The sequence below is a fragment of the Otolemur garnettii genome, unplaced genomic scaffold (genome assembly GCF_000181295.1).
Source record: "Otolemur garnettii isolate 467f Iridium unplaced genomic scaffold, OtoGar3 scaffold00174, whole genome shotgun sequence".
In the NCBI taxonomy this organism is placed as follows: Eukaryota; Metazoa; Chordata; class Mammalia; order Primates; family Galagidae; genus Otolemur; species Otolemur garnettii.
Window position 1 is genome coordinate 2,241,094 of NW_003852569.1, and position 14,072 is coordinate 2,255,165.

Below are 14,072 nucleotides of genomic sequence, written 5' to 3' on the forward strand. Positions count from 1 at the left end.
GCCTCCCAAGTAGCTGGGACCACAGGCGCCCGCCACAATGCCTGCCTATTTTTTGGTTACAGCAATTATTGTTGTTTGGTGGGTCCGGGCTGGATTCGAACCCACCACCTTAGGTGTATGTGGCTGGCGCCTTAGCGGCTTGAGCCACAGGCGCTGAGCCTCTAGAAAGGATTTTGTTGTGTACCCCAGTTTATTGCTGTAGTCTGACAGGATTTTCCTTTAGAGCAAGGGCTAGATATTTAATAGTAAATATTTTAGGCTTTGTGGGTCACATGGTCTTTATTTCAACTGTTTAATTCTGTAGTAGCATGACAACAAAAATGAAATGGAAAAACATGGTTGTGTTCCAATAAACCTTTATTTATAAAAACAGGGAGTGATTCAGATTTGGTCCATGGATCATAGATTACTTAGAGCAGGCGTCCTCAAACTATAGCCCATGGGCCACATGCGGCCCGCCTAGGACATTTATCTGGTCCACCAGGTGTTTTTGCTGCTGCTGCCTGTCCTGCTTAGCAGCCGACTCATCCCAGGGCCTGCAGTCCAGCCCCTGAGGGACAGTGAACTGGCCCTCTGTTTAAAAAGTTTGAGGCCCCCTGACTTAGAGCATATTTATATCCTGCTTTTCATTAGTTTTTTTTTTTTTTGATTCTTTTCTATTTGAGCTTTCTTTTTCAGCTTCTTTTTAAAAAAGTTTTATTGAGGTAGTGCCTGTAGCTCAGTGGATAGGGTACTGGCCACATACACCGAGGCTTGTAGTTCAAACCCGGCCTGGGCCAGCTAAAACAACAGTGACAACTGCAACAAAAAAATAGCCGGGCATTATGGTGGGTGCCTGTAGTCCCAGCCACATGGGCAGCTGAGGCAAGATAATCACTTAAGCCCAAGAGTTTGAGGTTGCTGTGAACTGTGATGGTACGGCACTCTATCCAGGGTGACAGCTTGAGACTCTGCCTCAAAAAAAAAAAAAGCAATCATAATAATAAATAATAAAAAGTTTTATTGAGGCACATTTTATATATTACACAGTTCACCCATTTAAAAAGTGTGCAGTGTTTTCGTAGCATATCACACAGTTGTGCAACTATTATACCACAATCTAAGAACATTTTCATCCCCCCTATAAGAAATCCTATATCCAGTCTGGGCATGGTGGCTCATGCCTGTAATCCCAGTGCCCTGGGAGGCCAAAGTAGGTGAATTGCTTGAGCTCAGGAGTTCGAGACCAGTCTGAGCAAGAGCAAGATCCCATCTCTTTTTTTTTTTTTAAAGAGTCTCACTTTGCTGCTCTCCATAGATTGCTGTGGCGTCACAGCTCACAGCAACCTCTAACTCTTGTGCTTAAGCGATTCTCTTGCCTCACCCTCCCAAGTAGCTGGGACGTCAGGTGCCTGCCACAATGCCCAGCTATTTTTTTCTGTTGCAGTTGTCATTGTTGCTTAGCTGTTCTGGGCTGGGTATGAACCCGCCAGCCTTAGTGTATGTGGCTTGTGCCATAACCACTGTGCTGTGGCGGTGAGTCAAGACCCCATCTCTTAAAAACTAGCTAGTATTGATCCTATTGTTCATCAGCATGATGATTAGGTTTTCATGCGCCTGCATGAGATGTGCTTCTCACAAATCTTATTACAATATCAGCACATTACCCATCAGATGTGAAAAAAAAGGGGGGCAGTGCCTGTAGCTCAGTCAGTAGGGCTCTGACCCCAATACACTGAGGCTGGCAGGTTCGAACCCAGCCTAGGCCAGCTGAACAATGACAACTGCAACAAAAAAATAGCCAGGCGTTGTGGATGCCTGTAGTCCCAGCTACTTGGGAGGCTGAGGCAAAAGAATCACTTAAGTCCAAGAGTTTGAGGTTGCTGTGAGCTGTGATGTCACGGCACTCTACCGAGAGTGACAAAGTAAAACTCTGTCTCAAAAAAAAAAAGAAATCCTGTACCCATTTATTAGTCATTCCTCATTCTCCTACCTCCTTTCTATATAACTACTAATCTACTGTCTCTATAAATTGGCCTATTCTAGACATTTCATACAAATGGAATCACAGCATATGGTTCCTTTGTGACGGGCCTCTTGTAATTTATGTGATGTTTTTAAGAGTCATCCATGTTGTAGCCTTATATCAGGGGACTGATTTTTTTGTTTTTCTTTTTGAGACAGAGTCTTGCTCTCTCACCCTGGCTAGAGTGTAGTGGCATCATCATTCCTCACTGCAACCTCAAATTCCTCAGCTTAAGCAGTCCTCATGCCTCAGCCTCCTGAGGAGCTGGGACTACAGATGTGCACCACCATACCCTTGCTTTTGCTCAGGCTGATCTTGACCTCCTGACCTCCAGAAATCCTCCTGCCTCAGCTTCTCAAAGTACTAGGATTATAGGCATGAGCCCCACACCCGGCCACTTCATTTCTTTTTTTTTTTTGGCCAGAGCTGGATTTGAACCCACCACCTCTGATATATTGAGCCATAGGCACTGCCCTTCATTTCTTTTAATAGCCAAATAGGCCAGGCATGATGATTCCAGCACTTGGGAGGCCAAGGCGGGTAGTTTGCCTGATTTAATTGATTCCAGACCAGCCTGAGCCAGAGCGAGACCTCCTCTCTAAAAAAATAGCTGGGTGTTGTGGTAGGTGCTTATAGTCCCAGCTACTTGGGAGGCTGAGGCAAGAGAATCGCTTGACCCCAAGAGTTTGAGGTTGCTGTGAGCTGTGATGCCAAAGCATTCTACCAAGGATGACAAAGTCAGACTCTGTCTCAAAAAAAAAATTGTCAAATAATATTTCATTATTCAAGACCAAATAATATTCCATTGCATAGATTTGTGCCATGTTTTGTCTATCAGTTTATCATTTTATGGACATTGTGTTGTTTCCACTTTTGCCTATCCATCTTTGTCCACAATTGCTGTTGTCTCTTTTTTGTTATAGTCATGTAAGGGGGGATTGATTTTCAGGTTACTTTTTTGCCACTTAATCTGTTTCTGTAGAATTGGTCCTGATCCCAGCTCTCGAAGGTTATGAATACTTAGCAAATATGAATAATACCTGATAATAACAGTATTGTCCAATTCAGTCTTAAGAACTCAATGATGTTTAATTCTTTGCTAACTTAGAATAGCAATGGATTGAGTTAGAAACTCCTTGTTAAGTCTCAAGTGTATGGTCATAATCATTATTGCTTTTTGGTTTTGCCTTTTTTTTTGCATTTTTATATTTCATTATATGGCAATTTTGTGTTTCCATTTTATTTAAAAAATTTTTTTCTTTTGAGACAGAGTCTAACTATGTTGCCCTGGGTAGAGTGCCGTGATGTCACAGCTCACAGCAACTTCAAATTCCTTTTTTTTTTTTTTAAGAGACAGAGTCTTACTTTATCGCCCTTAGTAGAGTGTTGTGACATCACAGCTCATAGTAACCTCCAACTCCTGGGCTTAGCTGGGACTACAGGTGACCGCCACAGTGCCTGGCTATTTTTTCATTACAGTTTGGCTAGGGTTGGGTTTGAACCCGCCACCCTCAGTATGTGGGGCTGGCGCCCTACCCACTGAGCCATAGGTGCCACCCAGCAACCTTAAACTTTTGGGCTTAAGCGATTCTCTTGCCTCAGCCTCCCAAGTAGCTGGGACTACAGGCGCCTTCCACAATGCCTGGCTATTTTTTGTTGTTGTTGCAGTTGTCATTGTTTAGCTGCCCAGGCTAGGTTCAAACCTGCCAGCCTGGGTGTATGTGGCTGGTGCCCTACCCACTGAGCTATGAGCACCTCCCAGGACTTAAAAATTTAAACAAAGGCAGCACCTATAGTTCATTCGGTAGGGTGCCAGCCACATACACCGAGGTTGGTGGGTTCGAACCCAGCCTGGGCCTGCTAAACAATGACAACTACCACAAAAAAAATAGCCGGGCATTGTCACAGGCTCCTGTAATCCCAGCTACTTGGGAGGCTGCAGCAAGAGAATCACTTGAGCCCAAGAGTTTGAAGTTGCTGTGAGCTATTTTGCCAGGGCGCTCTACCAAGGGTAACATAGTAAGACTCTGTCTCAAAAAAGGAAATAAATAATTTTTTAAGTCCTTTTAAGTACTAAAGTTTTTTTTTTTTTTTTTTTTTTTTGAGATGGAGCCTCAAGCTATCCCCCTGGGTAGAGTACCATGGCATCACGCTCACAGCAACCTCCAACTCCTGGGCTCAAGCGAGTCTCCTGCCTCAGCCTCCCAAGTAGCTGGGATTACAGGCGCCTGCCACAATGCCTGGCCATTTTTTTGGTTGCAGCCATCATTGTTGTTTGGCGGGCCCGGGCTGGGGATTCGAACCCACCACCGTAGGTGTACGTGGCTGGCGCCTTAGCCGCTTGAGCCACAGGCACCGAGCCCTAAAGTAAAGTTCTTAATGGCTTTCTCTATTGTTAGGTGTAATTTTCTCCCACTGAAATTAATTTTAAGTAGCTTTTAGTATTTTATTTTATTTACTTATTTTTTGATACAGTCTCACTCTTTTCCTCCAAGGTAGAGTACCATTACATAAGTCAAGCTGACAGCAACCTCAAACTCCTAGGCTCAAGCAATCCTCCTGCCTCAACCTGCTCAGTGGCTGTGACTAAAGGTGCCTGCCACAATGCGTGGCTAATTTTTCTATTTTTAGTAGAGACAGTGTCTCACTCTTTCTCAGGCAGTCTTAAACTCCTGAGCTCAAGCGATTCACCTCAGCCTCCCAGAGTGGTAGGATTATAGGTGTGAGCCACCATGTCTGGCCTAGTATTTTATGTTTTAACAAATATTGTATAGAAAATTTGGAAAGTATTGAAAAGTATAGAGAGAAGGTAAAAAAGTTCTCACACTTCATAGTCTTTGTTAATGTTTCAGGACATGTATTTTCAGTTTCTTACCTGCGCTTTTTGTGTTTTTAACAGGAATGTTAATTAACATCTTTTATTTGCTAGGCAAAGAGCAGTGTCCAATATAAATTTCCCCAAAACATTTAAGACCTGTAAATTTCTGACCAGTTCACAAAACCACCAACTGACACTTTAACATAAAGAAAAGAACAAACCTAACAGACTGTCAGCTCTAAAGACAGAGCAGAAACTTCCAAAAGCATTATACAAGCTGTCTTTCTGGGCAAATGAAAAATATAGGTTGTATAATACATTAACAAAAATTCACAAGATAAGATTATGTTTTGACATACTTTACAAGCATTCTCTCTATTTATCTCCAGCAAACAAAGCTAAGGAATTGATGTAACCATGTTTACACTGTAAATTAAGGTTACAAGTCATACATAAGAACAGAATTACTTGTGCATTAAAAACTGTTCAGCTCCATTGTCATATTCTAAATGTTGGCTCTTAAACCATTTTTGGTTACATACACACAAAGGTAATTATATATTCAGCAATTAATAAGTTTTCAATAATTTAAGATACGGTAGCTTAATAAAGTAGACTGAGAATGGTCTTGATAAGGCAGGCGAAACATCTTAGTGGAACTAAACTCACAGAAGCTTCTACCAATGATTTTTTTGCAGTTGTTGCCCAGAGCTGGGCTTGAACCTACCACCTCCGGCATATGGGGAGCCACAGGTGCTGCCCCAGTTTTTTTTTTTTTTTGCAGTTTTTGGCCAGGCCTGGGTTTGAACCCACCACCTCTGGTATGTGGGTCTGGTACCCTACTCCTTTGAGCCACAGGCTCCACCCTCTCCTAGTGTTTTTAAATATTCAGATTGAAACTGAAAAGTTTTGATTAAAATACTTTGTGGGTGTCAAAATAGGTTTACTTTTTTCTTTTTTTAAAACTGAAGGACTCAACTCAAGCAGAGCAAGTCAGGTAAGCTCCATGTGGTATTGATTGGCATTAAAACAAATGGAAACTTGCAAGCATAACACTATGCTATTTTTGTTTTTGTTTTTTAACCTGCTTTCTGTGCCACTGAATACCAGGTATTTCTGGTTCTATTTTAATATATATCTTTGTAATCTACACTAGTGTTTTTATGTGCTGCCTACTAATTGTAGGGCCAACTGTAAATGCAGGAAGTTACAGGAATTCCATTTCCAGAATACATGCCTGAGGGATGGTATCATTTTCAGAAATTAAAAGTCTAAAGTACCTACCACCTTACTGTCCCAATATAGTACACAACAGCAGCTAAATCTTACCTGCGCTTTTAAAAAATACAGTATATGGCCAGGTGCAGTAGCTGTAATCCTAGCACTCTGGGAGGCCAGGGTGGGAAGATCTGTTGAGCTCAGGAGTTGGAAACCAGCCTGAGCAAGAGCATGACCCCGTCTCTAGTAGAAATAGAAAAATTAGCTGAGCTTTGTGGTGGCCAAATGTAGTCCCAACTAATAGGGAGGCTGAGGTAGGAGGATTACTCCCAGGAGTTGAGGTTGCTGTGAGCTGGACTGATGCCATGTCACTCTAGCATGTGAGACTCTGTCTCAAAAAAAATACAAAAAATCCAACCCAATATATGGAGATATATACAATTCACAACAGCTAGATACTAAATGCCTAAAATAAATAAGAACCCAAACAAGATGAACCCTTATGACGTAGAACAGTTTCTATTTATTTTTTTTAGAGACAGAGTCTCACTTTATTGCCCATGGTAGAGTGCCATGTCTTCATAGCTCACAGCAACCTCTAACTCCTGGGCTTAGATGATTCTCTTACCTCAGTCTCCCAAGTAACTGGGACCACAGGTGCCTGCCACAACGCCCCACTATTTTTTTGTTGCAGTTTGGCCAGGTCCGGGTTCAAACCCACCACCATTAGTATATAGGGCTGGCGCCCTACCCACTGAGCCACAGGCGCTGCCCCATAGTTTCTATTTATAACATGCTGTCAGCAGTATGAATTATTTGCTAAAACTGAGATCATAAGATACCTATAGGATTGGACTTAGAAGGGGGGATTTATTATTGATTGTTCGACTTACAGATGAATCTGTAAAACTTTCTGTACTGAGTCAGGTTCTTCCACCCTCCTTCATTATTTTCTCTATTTTGTCTACTCTATTTTTCTAGAAACTCTAGCCAGGAACCACGGTCTACAGTATCCAACACAATCCAGAGGCCACAGCTAGGTCCCACAGCCAACCTACCCGTGGAGATGGGTTCAGGGCAGCTGGCACCCAGGTAATAAATGGTGGAAGAATCCTCAATTGAGCAGTGAGTAGCCCGGGGGTGGCTATTTGCAACCTTGGTTATTTTTTGTTTTATTGTTTGCTTATTTTTTCAAGGCCCTTTCCCCAGATTAAAAAAAAAAATCTTCCTTTTTCTCTTCTCACTGGCATTTGACACATAGGCAGCAACAACAGCAAACAGAATTGGACATGGTACCAGGAAGAGATGGACTGGCCAGCTACAATCATTCCCAGGTGCGTATGTACCTTCTTCCTTGAAGATGATAGTGTTTTCTGGAAAAAGTCCTTCAGTGTCAATTAGAGTATATGTGTACTTTATATGAATTTCAGGATTATTAAATTATCATGTTAAACCTTTAATGGTTATTTTTATTATTGCATTCCACAGGTTTCTGTTCAGCCTGTGGCAGCCACAGGACCAGAGCACAATAAGCCCCTGGAGAAATCAGATGGTCTGTTTGCCCAGGATAGAGACCCAAGATTTTCAGAAATCTATTCCAACATCAATGCGGGTATGTTTCCTCTTTGTCCCCCCACTTACGTTTTATATACTTATTTATTTATTTATTTATTTTAGATAGTCTCAAGCTGTTGCCCTGGGTAGAGTACCGTGGTGTCACAGCTCATAGCAACCTCCAGCTCTTGGGCTTAAGCGATTCTCTTGCCTTAGCCTCCTAAGTAGCTGGGACTACAGGCGCCCGCCATAATGCCCAGCTATTTTTCGGTTGGAGTTGTCATTGTTATTTGGCAGGCCCGGGCTGGATTTGAACTCGCCAGCTCTCATGTATGTGACTGGTGCCCTAGCCACTGAGCTACAGGTTCCAAGCCTTTGTTCCTGTTTTAAATTGTTGTTTAGATCACTTACTGATGGGCCTGTCACTGCCTAATCAGTGATATTCTAATTATATCCACTTAATCATTATACCTCATGAATAAATGGGAACTTGCTAAACTAATATACTACAGCCCCTTGACTGGCCCTCCCCAACTCCTTTTGGTCCACAGATCAGAGTAAAGGCATCTCTTCCAGCACTGTCCCTGCCACCCAACAGCTATTCTCCCAGGGCAACACATTCCCTCCTACCCCCCGGCCGGCAGAGAATTTCAGGTGAGCCCCGTATATGTGTGCTGCTTTATACAGCCCGGAGGGATTCATTCACTGAACCCAAATTTTATTCTTTCCTTGCTTTCTCTGGTTATTTCAGACAAAGCAGTAGAGCTTGTAGGGCCTAGTGTAAGGCAAAGAAGCTGCTTTTTTTCCCTCCGATATCTTTGTTACCTGTCCTATTGCCATATGCTAGGCTCCATCTCTGTGTGTCCTGGTCAATGTATAACTGTCTTTCTTGTCTTTCACAAATTCTATTGTGAAATTTTCCTTAACCCCAAAGAAGTCAAGGGAATCTAGGGGATAGCACTGGATTATCCTTCAATTCCTAGCTTCTGTGGTAAATTCATCCTTTTAATCATTTACCTTACTTTTTGTTCAAACCTAGGAATAGTGGTCTGGCTCCTCCTGTAACCATCGTCCAACCATCAGCTTCTGCTGGACAGATATTGGCCCAAATTTCCCGCCACTCTAACCCTACCCAGGGATCAACCTCAACTTGGACCCCTAGTACCCGCCCAGGCTTCTCTGCTCAGGTGAAACTTCTTTTCTTTTTGTCATCAGCATCTTGTTTTTAGTTGGTTGGTTGAACTTTTTTTTTGCATATATAAAATTATTATTTATTTTGAATACCTTCTCCCCATCTCCCATCCTCCACCTTTCAATTTTCATCTTTGGTTGAGAATAGCTAGGTAATTAAAAATTACAGATAAAGCTTTTTGGCTGGAGATGCCATCTTCCAGTGGTTCACCAAAATGACAGATACAAAGGTAAAGAAGAGAGGCATCCAACACATGTTCTCTAGACCTTTTAGAAAAATATGGAGTTGTTCCTTTGGCCACATACATGCAAATCTACAAGAGAGGTGATATTGTAGATATCAAAGGAATGGGTACAATTCAAAAAGGCATGCCACACAGATGTTACCATGGCAAAACTGGAAGAGTTCACCCTATCACCCAGCATGCTGTTGTCATTGTTGTAAACAAACAAAGGCAAGATTCTTGCCAAGGGGATAAATGTTTGTATTGAACATATTAAGCACTTCAAGAGCTGAAATAGCTTCCTCAAGGAAAATGGTGAGAAAAAGAAGGAGGCCAAAGACAAAGGTGCCTGGGTTCAACTGATGTGCCAGCCTTCTCCACCTAGAGAAGTCTACTCTGTGAGAACCCGTAGGAAGAAGCCTGAGCTGCTGGAACCTATTCCCTATGAATTCATGGTGTAAAAGGCATACAGCATAGCACACAGGAGAACCAAGAGAACCAGTTGAAAGGGGGCATAAGGTACTGGAACCTTCCCTATGAATTCATAGTGTAAAAGGCATACAGCATAGCACACAGGAGAACCAAAAGAACCAGTTGAAAGGGAGAATAAGGTACTAGAACCTATTCCTTATTAATTCATGGTGTAATAGGCATAGCAAGCTTTGTCACATCCACTGGAAAGGCCCTGGAGCTACTGGAACTGATTCTCTATGAATTCATGGCATAATAGGTATAAAAAATAAAAGGCTACTGTAAAAATGAAAAAACCAAACAAAACTGGGCCAAGTACGGTGGCTTACACCTGTAATCCTAGCTCTCTGGGTAGGCCACGGCAGGTGGATTGCTTGAGCTCATAAGTTTGAGACCAGCCTGAGCAAAATCAAGACGCCATCTCTACTAAAAATAGAAAAACTGAGGCAAGAGGATTGCTTGAGCCAAGTTGGAGGTTGCTGTGAACTATGTCGCCCCAGCACTCTACCCTCAAGGGCGACAACTTGAGACTGTCTCAAAAAAGAAAAAAAAAATCACTGATAAAGCTGGGTATAGTTCCTCATACCTGTAATCCTAGCACTCCAGGAGACTGAGATAGGAGGATCCCTTAAGCTAGAGTTAGACCAGCCTGAGCAAGAGCTAGACTCTCTACTATAAACAGAAAAATTACCTGGGAGTTTTGGTAAGTGCCTGTAGTTCCAGCTACTTGGGAGGCTAAGGCAAGAGAATTGCTTGAATTCAAGAGTTTGAGGTTGCTGTGAGGTAGATTGATCCCATGGCACTCTAGTCTGGACAACAGAGGGAGACTCTGTCTTAAAAAAAAAAGAAAGAAAATCAACAGATAATCCAAAAATCTCTACAGTCCATGTTTTTCACATATTCATTATAAATCAGAATTGTTCACACAGAACATTTTGAGTAGGTTTAATTTTGAGATTTGGAGTGGATTCTAAGAAGTTTCCTATTTGTTTAGGACTACATAGTATAGGAACCAAAGAGAAAATTATTAATTTATATACAGTGATATCTATTTATAAAAAAATTGAAAAATTCTTATGTAATATACATATTACTATGTAATGTGATAAATATATTAAGTCTTAGACAAATATTCTCTAATAATTACTATATACTTTTATAAATAATATTTTTGTTTTGTTTTTTTTTTGAGACAAGAGCCTCAAGCTGTCGCCCTGGGTAGAGAACTGTGGCATCACAGCTCACAGCAACCTCCAACTCCTGGGCTCAAGCGAGTCTCCTGCCTCAGCCTCCCAATTAGCTAGAACCACAGGTGCCTGCCACAATGCCTGGCTATTTTTTGGTTGCAGCTGTCAGTGTTGTTTGGTGGGCCTGGGCTGGATTTGAACCCACCATCTTGGGTGTACATGGCTGGCGCCTTAGCCACTTGAGCCACAGGTGCCGCGCCTATAAATAATATTTTAAGTAAAAAACTCAAAACTAAAACCAAGCTTCAGAATGTTGTATGTAGTATGATTTTATTTATTTATTTTTATATATTTTTTACTTTTTTCTTTTTTTTGTAGAGACAGAGTCTCACTTTGTTGCCCTCAGTAGAGTGCTGTGGGATCACAGCTCACAGCAACCTCCAGTCGCTGGGCTTAGGTGATTCTCTTGCCTCAGCCTCCCAAGTAGCTGGGACTACAGGCATCCCCCACAACGCCCAGCTATTTTTTTGTTGCAGTTTGGCCGGGGCCAGCGCCCTACCCACTGAGCCATAGGCCCTGCCCTATTTATTTATTTATTTTTAGAGACAGAGTCTCACTTTGTCACCCTCAGTAGAGTGCTGTAGCATCACAGCTCACAGCAACCTCCAGCTCTTGGGCATAGGTGATTCTCTTGCCTCAGCCTTTCGAGTAGTGGGGACTACAGGTGCCTGCTGCAACACCCGGCTGTTTTCTTCTTGCAGTTTGGCTGGGGAGGTTTGAACCTACCACCCTTTGTATATGGGACTGGCACCCTGCTCACTGAACCACAGGCACTGCCCTATGCTGTATGATTTTAATTATGTACAAAATGCATAAGAAGTGGCGGCGTCTGTGTCTCAAAGGAGTAGGACGCTGGCCCCATATGCTGGAGGTGGCAGGTTCAAACCTAGCCCTGGCCAAAAACTGCAAAGAAAAAAAAAAAAAGGCATAAGAAAAGAAAAACTGGAACAAATTATACAAATATCCTAACCATGGGTTTCTGATGATAGAATTATGAATGATTCTTATTTTCTTTATCTTTTTCTTCACTTTCCAAATATTTCACAATGATGTCTATTGCTGTTGTGTTGCTAAGACATATAGTTTTTATTAAAAAAAAACAACCATCATTAGGAACAAATGGATGCACAACAGATGGAACAGTGGTGCAAAGAGTCTTTTCTGTGCATATAGTCCTCTATGATTAATGCCTCTAGTTTTATGTAACTTCACACTTCACAAAATGCTTTTGTTTAATTCTCACAACTTTCATTAATCCCATAGTTCTTTGCTTTTTGCACTTTTATCTTAGCTGCCAAAAAATAGTGTTAAGAGATTGGGAGTTAATCAGAAGAAATTCGTACAGTAGCAAATCAGTGATGAGCTTGGTTCCAAAGGATGACGTGATTAACAGTGTTGATTCTCATAGGTATGGTATATACAATAATGTTAATGTTCCATTTGTTCTTTACCTCCTGCTGTCTTTAGCAGGCGACTACCCAGGCTACAGCCAAGACTCACACTTCCCAGTTTGGTGTGGGCAACTTTCAGACTCCATCCTCCTTCAGCCCCATGTCCCTCTCTGGTGCTCCCACTGCGTCACCTGGTGCTGCTGCCTACCCCAGTCTCACTAGTCGGGGATCCAGCTTTGGTAAGTTTAGACTAGAAAGAAGGCAACAGGAACAATCACACCACTAAAGAGAAAGGATTAAGTAGTTAAACTGTTGGCTTATGTCCTGGGTGCTCTGACCTAATTGTAGGGAAATGAAAGGTGACCGTCTATTTGGACTACCTACTAAAACTTACCAATGTGAAAAATACTTGTAGCACATATAATAAGCATGTAAATTGTCAAACATTTAATAGTAAGCAGGTCAGACATGACACCTATAATTTTAGCCCTTTGGGAGACTAAGGTGGGAGGATCCCTTGAGTTTAAGACCAGCCTGAGCAAGACCAAGACCCCATTTCTACTAAAAATATGAAATTGAAGGAGTTGTGGTGGGTGCCCAGTCTCAACTGTTCAGGAGACTGAGGCAGGAGGATCATTGAGCCCAGGATTTTGAAGTTGCTGTGAGCTATGACACCATAGCACTTTAGCCTGGGCAATAGAGTGAGATGCTAAATCAAAAGAAAAAAAATTAATAGTGTGTAGATTAATCTAAATGAGCAAAGGACTTTTTGGAAAGACTGCCTGGAGAAAAAAAATTAACTTGGGGATGGGTTAAATTAGAAGAGGCAGAGAGGACAGAAGTTATCCTAGATAAAATTAATAGCTTATATATAGTTATATGCTACTTTCTCCTCTCCAGTAGAGACTAGAGTTGTTTATTCTTCCTGTTGTATTTCTAGCTCCGGAGACTGGACAGACTGCCGGACAATTCCAGACACGAACAGCAGAGGGTGTCAGTGTCTGGCCCCAGTGGCAAGGCCAGCAGGCTCATCATCGCTCAAGTTCTAGTGAGCAGCATGTTCAGCAGCCATCAGCACAGCAACCTGGTCAGCCTGAGGTCTTCCAGGTGAGAAGGAGAAAAGACTTCAGAAAAACAGAAACTGTTCACACCTACCTACAGGTTAAAAAAAAAAAAGAGTGGAAGAAAGAAATGGAGAGAGTAAGGGATGAGAAAAAGAAAAGGCAAAGGCAAAAAGAAAATCACAAACTGGGAGAGAAAGGGTCTGGGAGGAGAAGTAGAGAAGGAAGCATGCCTGAATCAAGTGAGGAATTTGGTTTGGGGTATATATGAGAAGACAGAGAGGGATGACTGTAGGAACAAATTATCAGTAATTGAAAAGATTAGGGAAGCTGAGTGTATAGGTGTGTGCATATAGTTCCAGGTACTTGGAGATTGAGGCATTGGAGTTTAGGGCTAGCCTGGGCAACCTAGTGTGAACTCATCTCTTTAAAAAAGAAAAAAAAAAAGATTGTGAACTTAGGGTAATGCATATCCTAACCAGAATGAAATTTAGTGAAATGAAGCACCATAGGAAGAAGTCAAAGAAAGTCACTTTAGTTCATTCAAGGAGATCCACATCCCCATTTCATAGTAGCTTTGGGTTTAAAAGAGGCAGGATAGGCCAAGTGCAGTGGCTGACACCTGTATTCCTAGCACTCTGGGAAGGTGAGGCAGGAGGCTCATTTGAGCGCAGGAGTTTGAGATTCCAGTGAGCTATGATGATGCTACTGCACTCTATCTAGGGCAATAGAGCAAGACTCGGTCTCAAAAATTAAGTAAAATAAAATAAATATAAAAATAAGAAAGGCAGGATGATTTTTTTTTTTTTTTTTTTTTTTTTTGAGACAGAGCCTCAAGCTGTCCCCCTGGGCAGAGTGCCGTGGCATTACAGCTCACAGCAACCTCCAACTC

The 14,072-nt window shown here is 42.0% G+C and overlaps 1 protein-coding gene and 1 non-coding gene across 6 annotated transcripts in view; both read left to right on the forward strand.

Moving 5' to 3' along the window:
• The window catches only part of ARNT (aryl hydrocarbon receptor nuclear translocator), an 85,025-nt gene that overhangs the window by 68,236 nt on the left and 2,717 nt on the right, over positions 1-14,072 (forward strand). For 3 of the 5 annotated variants that reach the window (XM_003800439.2, XM_023519398.1, XM_023519399.1), the window contains 7 exons: positions 7,023-7,133; positions 7,303-7,375; positions 7,530-7,653; positions 8,147-8,249; positions 8,635-8,782; positions 12,196-12,358; positions 13,060-13,226. In XM_003800439.2, coding sequence (XP_003800487.2) covers positions 7,023-7,133; positions 7,303-7,375; positions 7,530-7,653; positions 8,147-8,249; positions 8,635-8,782; positions 12,196-12,358; positions 13,060-13,226 — 889 coding nt within the window. The remainder of the gene's footprint in view (positions 1-7,022; positions 7,134-7,302; positions 7,376-7,529; positions 7,654-8,146; positions 8,250-8,634; positions 8,783-12,195; positions 12,359-13,059; positions 13,227-14,072) is intronic. The other 2 variants (XM_023519397.1, XM_023519400.1) reach the window with 1 other exon arrangement.
• On the forward strand, positions 1,556-1,656 carry LOC111728640. Its single transcript, XR_002775875.1, has one exon. It is a non-coding gene; the product is annotated as a small nucleolar RNA U13 (small nucleolar RNA).